This window comes from Impatiens glandulifera, chromosome 4, assembly GCF_907164915.1.
Source record: "Impatiens glandulifera chromosome 4, dImpGla2.1, whole genome shotgun sequence".
NCBI classification, from domain to species: Eukaryota; Viridiplantae; Streptophyta; class Magnoliopsida; order Ericales; family Balsaminaceae; genus Impatiens; species Impatiens glandulifera.
The window spans coordinates 21,971,893-21,985,435 of record NC_061865.1 but is presented as its reverse complement, the minus strand read 5'-3'; the positions used below and the strand labels follow the sequence as shown (position 1 = coordinate 21,985,435).

The 13,543-nt window shown below is 26.7% G+C and overlaps 1 protein-coding gene across 1 annotated transcript; it reads left to right on the top strand.

Annotated features, from left to right (window-relative positions):
• Nucleotides 1-6,822: 6,822 nt before the first annotated feature.
• On the top strand, nucleotides 6,823-8,692 carry LOC124936552 (protein PLANT CADMIUM RESISTANCE 6-like). The gene is made up of 4 exons (XM_047477057.1): nucleotides 6,823-7,507; nucleotides 7,598-7,669; nucleotides 8,123-8,335; nucleotides 8,417-8,692. Exons 1-4 carry the CDS (start codon nucleotides 6,895-6,897, stop codon nucleotides 8,494-8,496), a joined length of 978 nt encoding a protein of 325 aa, XP_047333013.1. The 5' UTR covers nucleotides 6,823-6,894; the 3' UTR covers nucleotides 8,497-8,692.
• The last annotated feature ends 4,851 nt before the right edge of the window (nucleotides 8,693-13,543 follow it).

Genomic DNA, 13,543 nt, shown 5'->3' with positions numbered 1-13,543 from the left:
TATTTTGAAATGTGATTAATATACTTTCAAACATATTAATATGGCCTAAGTGTAATGGGGCCTGAGTGGACCATTGACTTTGACTATTGAATATTGTATATAAAAACAACTTTGATTTCGGCCAATTGTACCACGTGAAGACGCGTTTTATTCGGACACGAAATCTAAATATATATCGAATATTTGTTTTACATTTATTTTTATTTTTTAAATAAATTATATTAAAGTATTATCTGACTTAAATTAATGTAATGAAACAAGGAGTGAATTATTATTTTTGAAAGGTCATCTCTTTATTTGTGACAAAAAGACATTGCATATTTGTACAATATTGAAGAAAAGTTTGTGCTTTCCATTCATAAACATTTATTTAATTATTAAGAACATTAGTAAGTTAATAATTAACCATCTTATTATGATTAAGCTTGAATGAGATTATCAATTATATAAGAATTAGAAAAATAATAAATTAAAAGTTTCTTAATAATTGTTTTTTTAAAACATAATATGACTCATCTTAAAGAACTTAAATTTGTTAAACCGGTCTCATCATTAGCTTACTAAATAAAGTAGTCATATATATTCTCCCTATTTGATACATTTGTTTCTTATTAACTAATATTTTAGATGTTAAAATTTTGTCTTCATCCTCCTAGATCCTTTTCACATCTTATTATAATAAATCAATACTTATATTAATTCAAACTAATAAGTTGTAATTTCAATAATACAAAAAATTTAGAAACATAAGATAAAATATCATTTATTTTGTTACCAGGTTTATTCTCTAATGAAAATTAACACGATCGACGTATCAAAAATTTTGTTGTAAGATATTTTCTAATTGAATTGACTTGATAATTTAAAAATATCAATTTAAGATGTCTAATGAATGTTTTGATCAATGAAGAAGTTATTCTTATACATGTTCAAAATTTAGCGTAATTTTAATAAGAAAAATGGTAAGGGCAGGAAATTTGGAAGAGATATTTGAATGAAAAAATTTAAAATATTATGTTTTTTTTTTCTCTCTTACACTTTTTTATTTTTTTAACCAATAATATAGTGACAAATCATTTATTTTTTCATTTTTTCTCTCCACGTCCCTCCTTTTTCATTCAAATATCTATAATTAAAATTTTAGTATTTATAATTAATTTGTATTAAGTTACATATTTAATTTAAATATAACTTTTAGAAGTTATATATATTAAGTATTTCATATATAATTGATCAAATTTGTATAACTAGTATAAGAAAATACAGTATTTTACTAGTTCTTTTTATAATAATCTTTTAATTAATTTTACAAAAATATAATGTATAAAAAGTTAATTAAAAAATAAAAACTATATAAATGCAATGATGCATATGTTAATGGTATATTTTTCTTATAAATGTTTTTGTTAAATTTGAAATAAGAATATTTATTAGCTTAGTGGTTAAAATATTGTATTTATAATAGATATGATACAAGTTCAAATTATATATATATATATATATATATATATATATATATATATATTATTTCTAATTTATTTTTTTGTAATTTTATGGTTTTAAATTTAGTGGACAGGACAACCATCAAATTTGTAAACCGATTGAGGGTCCAACGTGGTGATTCGGGGATTATGGAGCCTCTTATTGATTATTGTTATAAATTTATATATTATAAAATAAATTATTTAGATTAATTATATTTATGAAAAGTAAATTATTTGATTAATTAAATAATAAACAATCTTGTAAACTATTATTAATTAATGATAAGACGTGGAGTGAGGTTTATTTTCTATATTAAAAAATAATAAATTAATTAATAAATGATAAAGGGAAAAGATAAATCAAAGGATGATCAGGAAGCAGATTAAAAGAGGTTTAAATATTATTAGTTGTTTGAATATTTTTACATGAAACAGTAAAACATATATATATATATATATATATATATATATGTATTAAGAATAAATCTAAGATAAACATTTAAAAATAAATAGAATGTTCTTTTTATTTAATTTAAATTAATCAAATTGTTATGTAAGATGATAAATAAGAAAAGTGAGAGAGCAATAATAGAGTTGTGTAAAATATAAATATTACTCAAATTAAATTGATACAGTTGTTATAAGTTATAACATGTAATAATCCTTTAAAATTTATATATTTTATCATACTTTTTTTAATAATTCAACTATTCAATTTATCAATGAAAATATTTTTATTTATTTTTATAAAATTTAAAATTTAAATAAAAATATTATATCAACTAATTAAAATCTAAATAACATACTTCTTTATTAAACAAAAAAATTATTAAATCCTTCAAATAACCAACATTGAAGTTATTTTTTTAATATTATTTGATAAAAAAAATATTTTGAGTTTTTAAGATTAATTTTAATATTTTAATTATTAATTAAGTAATTTAATAGATTGAACAAATAATAATAAATATTCACCTCAAACTTATCTTGTAAAATAATTAGATTATTAATGATGAAGTTGACAAGTTAAAGTACACCTGTACATGTAATGTGCAAGTTCTCCAATTGATTTACTAAATATAAATATATTATTATATTTACCATACCATCCATTTGACACATAATTAATGGAAACGTTAAATCCCAATATACAAGTGATCATATTTTATATATATATATAATTTTTTTTTTATTTTAGGTACTTTATTATATATATATATATATATATATATATATATATATATATATATATATATATATATATATATATATATATATATATTGCATCAGATTTATTTAGGAGTAATTATTAATAATTATTATTGTATTTTTGGGAAATTGAAATTTTAAATAAATGAGACAAGTACTATAATTGTATTATTATAATTTTTTTACAACAAAATACACAAATATTATTTCTAGTTAAGATACTGAGACCATAACTAATTTTTTTTCTCAAATTTTAATTAGTCACAACAAATTTAAATGAAATAAAATGATTAAATGATGATAGTATTTATTATATTATATTATATAAAAATAATAATTTCAATTTATAAATATATATATATATAACTAAATATAGAATGTATTTAATAATAAATCAGAATTTTAATAACAAAAATTGAATTTAAATAATTAATTATTTAATTTTAAAAATAAAAAAATAATGTAGGTTAATTTTTTTAAAATAAAATATAATATATAATTTTAAAATAATCAAATATCCAAGATAAAAAAACAAACACCACCAAGGATATTGATGGCCTTTTAATTTTAGAGCTGGTTTGATCTTATTTTTTAAGCTTAAAAAATTATTTCAATTATCTTAATAATATATTAATCATCAAATTATTAATTTGTTAATTAAAATGTCTTAATTTTATTTTTATTAAATTTAAATTTTAAATATAATTTTTAATAATTTATAATAAAAATTCAAAAAAATCATGTTTTTATTAAAAAAAAATTATTAAAATTTAGATCACAAGTATAGTTACCACATTTACTTGAAGCTGATTTTTTATAAAAACGTAACCAGTTTACGATTATTCTCCACATTTTAAGTGCATAGTCTTTAAATACACCTAACGAAATGCAAAAAAAAAAATTGAAATTTGTCGTCAAAAGAGGTGAAATCCAGAACTTAAAAAAACGTAGAATATCCCCATTTTGTTTCAGCTAGACTAGAAGAGAGAATTATTTAAGATGGTTTGATATTAGAATATTAAAAAAAAAATGATTAATTTAAAGTAATGTTTGATACTCGGTCATAAATAAGACTTTTATTTTTTTAGGTTTTTTCTCTTTACTTTTAATAAATAAAATAATAATATAAATAAATTTTTTAAAAATATTTTGTTCATAATTTAAAAGGAATATCCTTTAAAAAAATAATATTTATAGGGAATAATAATATTGCCTAATAAGGCTAAGAGTAATGGGACGAAAGAGTAGACCGTTGACTTGGACTATTATTCCAATTGTACCATGCACGTTGAAGACGCGTTTTATTAGGACACGAAATCTAAAATAAGGCCCATTTGATTACGTTTATAAGTTAAACTAAATAATTTGAAAAAAAATAAAAATAATAAAATGAATGATTAAGTTATCAAATACACAGTATGTCCTATGATAATATATTTATATATACCTTTATTTTTCTACATTAAATTTGTGTATATATAATATATTTAAACTAAAAGTCTATTATTATTATTATTATTATTATTACTATTATTAGCATCAACTTTATTAGCATCAACTTGTGACATAAACGGACAAAAGAGTCCGGAAGTCTATTATTATTATAGCTGCCAGAATTTTTTTGTCTTCTATTTATATATTACTTTTTTAAAAATAAATATATAAATAAAACTAAATATTTTTTTATTTATTTGTTAAGGAAATTAAGACAATACACTCCAAGTTGAAATAAGAATTCAATTCAAAACATTTCTTCTTTTTAGTAATATTTTTTATAATGAAAATAGAATTTTAAATAGATTTATTTATTTATTTGAATTATCTTAATAAATTTTAAATATTAAATATATATAGTTAAATGAAAATGGTTAATTTAGTGGTTAACTCAAATGGTAAGAATGTGATCATGTTATAAAAAAATAAAAAATAAAAACAAATCATGGAATAATTTTGTTCTTTTTTGTTCAAAATTTAGTAGTGATTTTGAATATTGTTTTTAAAAATTAAGTTAAATATTAAATTTTGAATAGTTAATTAGTGTCATCTGAGTTACATATTTCAAAAATAACTTTTAAATAAATTAAATAAAAATATCAATATGCATTTTCCTATTATACCTTATAATAACATAAATTAATTAACTTAGGTGATTGACATTATTGTTAAAGCTCTTTTAATTATATTATTGAATTAAGTTAAACAGTTTATCAGTTAAATTATATTTAGCAGTCGAATTTAACCCATGTTGTGATATTTAATATAATTATCAGATTAACTTAATTTAAATAAATACTTGTTTTTGTAGAGTTGTAAAAAAAAGGAATTATTTAAATTAACTAAAATAAATTTTGTTGTCAATTCAAACATCTTCAGCTATATTGAATCTCATTTATGGTATATTTCAATTTGAATAAAAATATGGATTATATTTACCACATATTAAATGTAAAATAATTTTAAAAAACTAAAAAAATAATGTGACAATAAAATCAAACAATTAGTAAACTCAAATGATTCTTATTATTAAAGTCAAGGGTTGACCCGGAGACAGATCATCCCAAATGGGTTTATAATTATAAAACACTTTAGTTTGATAAAATAAAATTACTGTTTTTCTTTAACTTTTATTAATTTTTCTTTGCAAATAATTATAGTTTGAGAATTTTTTTTTGTTGGATTAAAAGGTATGTTATTTGAATTTTTAATTAATATTTATTATTATATTTTTATTTATTTAAAATTTATCAAAATAAATAAATAATATTTTAATAATTTAGTTGATAAATTAAATAATTGTATAATTAAAAAAAAAGGATTTTTAATTAAAAAAAATAAACAAAACTCAATATTAAACAAGTTATTCGTAAGAGTTTGTTCAGTTTTTTTTTAATTAAACCATAATCAATAATTATTTTATCTCTTATCAATCAATTATTCAATTTATAAATAAATTATTAAGATACTTTTATATAAAAAAATGTTTTATTATTATATATTACTAATTTTTAAGGTTTAAAAAAATACTCTACATTCAAATTAAACACCCTCAATATATTTTAAATAAACTCAAACTAAACAAGTAATTTTTTTTAAGAGTTACATTGATTTGATTTACCATGCAAACAACTAGTAATTATGTAATAACTCACTTATAAATAAAATATAATACATTTAACTGTTAAAAATAAAATGCTAATTTGAAACAATTAATCGTATCAACCATCCACCCCATCTTATCAATTCAAATAAATTGTATATTATCAAAGTTATTTGAATATTTATTTATTTAATTTTTTTTAGAAATGATTTAAACCATTAATTAAAAAGACTCGAAAATGGTAAAATGAGTACAAAAACTGAAATTGATCTTACAATAATTTGCTCAAAATCAACATACGATGGGCATGAAGAATCCACAGTTGGTCTAAGAAACGCACACGAACATGAAATCAAAGTACAAAAGTGAATAAGGATTGAAACTAGCAATCAATCAACTTATAAAACAAGACGATATGTGTTGATTTCCTCAGACTTGTCTTTTTTGTCTTTACCCTTGTTCTTTTTTCCTTATTTCTTGTCACCTTAGGTTTTTTTGGGATATATTTCCGGATAGAGTTCCGATTTCTTCGTATTCGTTAGCTTCCGGATACATTAAGGTGATTTCAATTAAGGATAACTATCATTATACTTCACTATCATGGCTCCGTTTTAACTCAAAACGTTTCAAGGATAACTATAATTATACTTCACTATCATGACTCCGTTTCAACTCAAAACGTTTTAAAATATAATTGTGATATTTTGATTTTTAAGCATATTTGAATATTTATTGAATAAGTTTAATCAAACTAGCTAGACATGAGGCTTAATTCCATCATATATCTAGCTGTCATTTCCAATCTGTACATGGAATGGCATTACACACACATAACTTTTAAGGTCAACGTTTTTTTATTTTAAACAATCAGTGGTGGTGATAATTACTTTATTTTAATTTAATTTTAATAATAACAGATAGAAAGTCCAATTTAATTTATAATTTCATAGTGTAGAATTATACCGTTGACATATTTATCCCTGTCAAGTAGCTGGCTAGAGTGAGTTACAACTTATATAATAACATTTCTCCCATACACAACTTATCAATCTCTCTTCCTATTAATCAACAAATCGAACCAACTTTTTTCTTTAAGATTCTAACATGGGACGGATCGAGTCTGCTGCTCCGCCTTCCCCTTACAACAATGATCAACAAAATAACGCACCACCTCTAGTTAATCAACCGGCAGCGCCGGCCTATCCTTCGCTGCCGGTTGGTCAACCTGAGGCCTACCCTTCACCTCCGGTTAATCAACCTGCGGCTTATCCTCCACCTCCGGTTAATCAACCGGAGACCTATCCTCCACCGCAAGTTAATCAACCGGAGGCCTATCCTCCGGTTAATAAACCGGAGGCGTACCCTCCGGTTAATAAACCGGAGGCATACCCTCCACAAGGCAACTACTATCCACAAACTCCACCTCCAGCATATCCTTCGCCTTCTCCACCACCAGTACAGTTCCCTCCGACGCCGACTAAGGGACAATTTGAGGCTAATGATCCCCCGCCGGTGCAATATCCACTACCTGAAGAGAATACCCAACAACAGTACAATCAATATCAACAACAGCAACAACAACCGCAGATGAATACTAATTTTGCTCAATTTAATCAACAAATTCCTGTGGCAAGTGGAATTCCCATTAATGTACCAGCTTCATATAATGAGGAATGGACATCTGGATTGTTCGATTGCATGAACGATCCAATGAACGGTAAGTAAAATATATCAATCTCTCTTGAAAAGACTTGTTTAATAATAAGATTGTTAAGGTTTATTAATGATTGTTTAATATATGTTTCAGCTGTTGTCACATTGTGCTTTCCCTGCCTCACTTTCGGACAAATTGCAGAGATCATCGACAATGGTCAAACTTGTAAGTTAAACATATTGAGAAATAGCTGAAAATTCGAATTGAATCGGATTTGGAAGGGATTATTTCCCACTTAAAATGGTTTAAATGGAATTAAAAATAATAATTGTGGGTGTCACTAACTTCTAACTTCTTATTTAAATAAAAAATAAAAGTACGTTAAAATTTAGAGTTAAAAGAGAATCCTTATAAAAGTTAGCTACGGAGAATACGGAATATTTTATTTTTGTATACTAGTTTGATAAAATGTGTAGTATTTATCTAAGTTATTAGGTTTTTTAATTGGTTGAATTATTATTTTTTATTTTTTAAAATTTAAATTTAATAAAGTTAAAAGTAAAGTATTTTAGTTGATGAAATAAATGATTTGATTGTTAAGATAATAACGATGTAATATATAAACTTACATGATATAATTACATGTTATAATCGAAAAGTTTGAATTGTGTGGTGCAGCATGTGCTACAAGTGGACTTATTTATGGTCTAGTAGGGGCTTTCATTGGGATACCCTGTATTATGTCATGTTCATATCGAACTAAACTGAGGAACAAATATGGACTCATAGAAAGTCCTGCACCCGATTGGATCACCCATTTCCTATGTGAACCATGTGCACTTTGTCAAGCTTATAGGGAGCTTGAACAAAGGGGACTCGACCCATCTATCGGTATTAACTAATTTTTTTTCTTCTTTTTCTCTCTATTGAATTGTTGAATGGAAAGATTTTTACATTTCGAATGTTGGGCAGGATGGATTGGAAATGTGGCGAGGCAACAACAACAAGCGGTTATGATGGTGCCAGCAACTCAGAATATGAACGGTTATTGATGCATATTTTCTACAAGTATTGAATTTGAATGTTATATTTATTATGAGGTGACAAATAAGTTGAGAAAAGAGATATTTCAATCATAGAGTTGTGTGAAAGATAATTGTTGATCAAATTGATAGGGATGTTGTAACTTGTAATAACCCTTTAAGGGTATTTCTTTTTAATTGTTATGTAAAAGTACTCTTACCATAATTTGTTTTTGAGTATGAAATGTTGTATTTGTTTGAAAAAGAATTAGAATAATATTCTTTGAAGTTTTTTTCTAATATTTTGATTTCATTTAATAAAGTTTTTTTCTTTGAATGTTATATTACTTGGATTTCTTCATGAGAACGCAACTTGGAGATTAATCTAAATTAAAACTGTAAGCTGGAATTTAATCTCCTCTCAATTATTCCTCTGCCATTTTTTTTTCATTTCATTTTTTTCTTCTTTCTTTTATTCTCCTCTTCAGCCCTTCATCTTTTCTTTTGTTTAAAATAGACTGAAAAGTTTTCAAGGCCTTTTCTAATTATTGGGCAGCAAAAGGAAATATGTAAGGGTTAGTTTGAAATCTGATTTTATTTATTTGTTTCTTATAAGGAATTGTTTAGATGTAATATTTTTTATTTAATTATATGATCTTATAAAATTTTAATTTAGTATCTATTTAATATGGAATTAATAACAAATTAGTATTAAATAAAAATGCAATGACCCATTACAAAATCTTTTAAAAACAATTTTATTAGTCAATTCAAGAAATTACGAATCAGGTAATTAAAGTAAGAATTTTTTTGCGCACGGAGACATGGTGTAACACGTTATTTTTGTAATCGGTTGCGACGTTTTTTTAAAAAAAAAAACTCACTCGTATCAAAGTCTTTTTAGCTCATTGCATTTTTTTCGAATCTCGAATGGGATAATGAATTGAAATGATAAGCTTAGACTTGAGTTTTATTTTAAAACAAATTTATCGATTTTTTGGCTCATTTAAGAGTCATAAGTTAGTTTGCTCCGAAAGAAATTAAGAAAGAAAAATTTTAGAAATTCTTTTAGGCTCGATGCTTGATGACGCGTGAGAAATGATATTAATGATATGACCTACACACGTTGAGATGGACGGCCTCCACTACAAAAAGAGTGACATTTCAAAACGTGGAAAAATATTACACTTTATTTTGATACGTCTAATGATGTAACAGGGACTATATTTATTTTATTCCTAAAAGTGTGTCTATATTGTTAGTTTTAGACAACTTGAAATTAAAATCCCTTAACGAATTTCATGCTATTTTATTTGTTTTGAGATTTTATAAATTATTTTAGACATTTTAAATGGTAAAAAAAAATTAAAATTATCAAATTTCAGAAACAAACCAGTCTTAGTCAACAATCTGGATCTCACTTCAGCTTTTAAAAACAGCTTTTGTGAATAAACCTAGGGTGAGTTGAGAAACCAAGGGTCAGTTTACAAGTTATTTTTTAGCCTTGCATTTGTTAGTTTGTTTTCTCTCTCAATACATGGACTAATATTAGACCAACTGGCATATAAGCCATTACTAACTGAATATCTTATCACACATTCCTGATGTTACATTTTTTTTACCAAGTTAAGAACATATTCCTTTTAATTCTTCCATGTTTCCTAACCTATGCCAAAATTAAATATCTTGCTAATTACTCAAACAAAATTAACAACACACAAACTACCTTTGTTCAGGTCATTAGTTTCAATTTTTATTAATTAAATGTGAGTCGAAGCTCAAGAATGTCGGTGAACGGAGGATCATGGTTCTAGGTTAATATTTGAGAAATCAATTTTAAGCTTGATTTATAAATTATGATAGTCAATTACCAAGTAACTATACGAACTTGATACACATTATGAACATATAGGACAAATAATCAAAGCTAAAATCATCAATAAAAAAGGTAAATAGCGACAATCTCTAGCGATTAGTTATGATACCAATCGGTGTAAAGCTAATAATATTGATTGGTTATAATATTAATGGGTATAACATAGTTAATACCGATTGGTATGTAGAGAATTTTGAAACGAAAATTACTTTTATACTGTAATCTAGCAATGTGAGATGGGTAATTGCACAGGTTATCCAAGTCTAAAACATAAGATCAAGCATAGAACAAAACAACACCAGATTTACGTGGAAAACCCTCTCAACCTGGAGGGTAAAAAACCACGGGGCCAACCAGCAAATTTCACTATAAACAAGAATCAAATACAAATGTTTTTCTCAATTTTAAACCCTAAGTTGAGGTACACAAACAGAGAAAACCAATTTCATTCAGACTTAAGCTAGTCTAGATATAAGACAACAAGAAATTGGAACCTGAAGGTGAAAATGTAAGAGATCTACTGTCTCCTTCTCTTCTTCTTCCTCTATTTCTTCTTCTTTGTTTCTTCTTTTTTGCAGAATGTCTTCTCTCTCTAGAAGTGATAGAATGAGCCACATTCTTAGGTTTTGCTTGTTTAATTGAATGCCTGATTAGGCTGGACCCAAAGGCCCAACAATCTCCCCCTCCAACCCACGGAGAGAGGCATACCGATCTTCAAGTCATCACTTGGTATTCATACCGACAAACCGATAACAGAGCTCAAGCTTTTCTTTTGGAACAATCTTCGTAAACATGTCTGATGGGTTCTTATCCGTGTGGATTTTCTTCAGCTTCATCTGTTGGTTTTCTATTACATCTCTTAACCAATGAAACCTCACATCAATATGCTTAGTTCTGGAATGATATGTAGCATTCTTGCTCAAATCTATGGCACTCTGACTATCACAAAAAATAATTGCATCTTCTTGTTGCATACCAAGCTCTAGGAGAAATCTAATCATCTACAATAACTCCTTACCAGCTTCAGTTGTTGCAATGTATTCTGCTTCTGTTGTTGATAAAGCCACACATTTCTGCAACTTGGATTGCCATGACATGGCTCCCCCTACAAAAGTAAATACATAACCCGAAGTGGATTTTCTATGATCTAGATCTCCAGCCATATCAGCATCTGTGTAACCTTCGAACACAACTTCACAATTTCCAAAACTCAATCACAAATTGGAAGTACCTCTTAGATATCTAAGAATCCACTTCACTGTTTCCCAATGTTGTTTTCCTGGATTAGAGAGGAACCTACATACCACACCGACTGCATGCGCTATATCTGGTCTAGTGAAAACCATTGCATACATCAAACTCCCTACAGCTGAGGAGTATGGAACACTTGACATTTCATCATTTTCTTTCTATGTTGATGGACACATCTTCTTGCTCAATTTAAAATGGCTAGGAAGTGAACAACTTACTTCCTTTGCTCCTTACATGTTGAATCTTTCAAGCACCCTTTTAATGTACTTCTCTTGTGATAATCAAAGTCTCTTAGCCTTTCTGTCACGAGTAATCTGCATTCCCAATATTTGACGTGCTTGACCCATGTCTTTCATGTCAAATGTCTTGGACATCTCCTTCTTCAACATGGCTATTATCTAAACAGCATGTCCTACAATCAACATATAATCAACATAAAGTAAAAGGATTAGAAACTTTCCATTAGAAAATCTTTTAAAGTAAACACACGAATCTGCATTGGTTCTCTGGTACCCATGACTCATCATAGAGGAGTCAAATTTCTTGTATCACTGTCTCGGAGCTTGTTTCAAACCGTATAGACTCTTCTTTAATTTGTAAACCATGTTCTCCTTTTCTTTCACTTCAAATCCCTCTAGTTGCACCATATAGATCTCTTCTTCCAATTTACCATGAAGAAATGCAGTTTTTACATCAAGTTGCTCAAGCTCAAGGTCTAAGTTAGCTACTAGACCTAACATTGTACGAATGGAAGTCATCTTTACCATTGGTGAGAAAATCTCCTCAAAGTCGATGCACTGTTTCTGTCCAAAACCCTTTACAACAAGTCGAGCTTTGTACTTCATAATTTCTCCATTTTCATCTCTCTTTAGCTTGAACACTCATTTATTTCTCAATGCCTTTCAGCCTTTAGGAAGTTCCACCAGCTCATATGTGCCCATCTCTTGCAATGACTTCTTCTCATCTTTCATTGCATTCTGCCACTTAGCTTTGTCTTTATGAACTTGTGCCTCCTGAAAACTTTGTGGCTCTCCTTCTTCTGTAAAATAGTATATACTCTGAAGAAGGGTATCTTTTAGAAGGTTGGTGCTCTCTTTCAGACCTTCTTAATGGCGGATCTTATGGCTCCTCTTGATGATGTTGCTCCCCCTGCTCAGAAACATCATAAATAGTCTCATCATCATTACTAGCATTCATGCCAGAGGTTTCCTTAGTGACTTCTTCATTATGTTTATCTTAATTTTTTATTGTTGATTGTACATGTGAAGGAATTGGTATGAGTTCTATGGACTCATCAACTCTCTCTAATTTCTCGTTGATTTATAGATTTATCCCATTCTGGCCCTCGAAGAACACAACATATCTACATATAACAATTCTTTTCTTTTCAGGGTCCCATAATCTGTACCCAAATTCTTCATTTCCATATCCAAGGAAAATACATGGAATTGCTTTATCATCCAACTTAGATCTTTGCTCCTTTGAAATATGCACATATGCTTTGCATCCAAACACCCTTAGATGCGAGTATGAAATATTCTTCTTAGACCATACTCTCTCTGGTATTTCAAACTTCAAAGGAATAGAGGGTGACCTGTTTATGAGATAGTAAGTTGTGCGAACTGCTTCTGCTCAAAACTGTTTTGGCAACTTTGTCATCATCGGCATGCATCTCACCTTTTTTACAATGGTGCGATTCATTCTCTCAGCCACACCATTGTGTTGTGGAGTTCCAGGCACTATTTTCTCATGTCGAATTCCATATTTTACACAATATACTTTAAACTACTTGAGTTATATGATTAATTTTCTTGTAAACTACTTGAGTTATATGGTTTAGATATGACACTAAATAAAACTAGCGAGATTTCCATATATTTGTATGGTTAAAAATAAAATAACAATTTTATCTTCACTGTCAATCAAGCAACATATTACTTATTAGTCAAC

What these genes read in the sequence shown, in the direction of transcription:
- LOC124936552 (XM_047477057.1), top strand. Translation starts at nt 6,895, where the DNA reads ATGGGACGGATCGAGTCTGCTGCTCCGCCTTCCCCTTACAACAATGAT. An exon ending in CATCGACAATGGTCAAACTT is followed by an intron (nt 7,670 to 8,122) that starts GTAAGTTAAACA and finishes TGTGTGGTGCAG; the next exon opens with CATGTGCTACAAGTGGACTT. An exon ending in GGGACTCGACCCATCTATCG is followed by an intron (nt 8,336 to 8,416) that starts GTATTAACTAAT and finishes AATGTTGGGCAG; the next exon opens with GATGGATTGGAAATGTGGCG.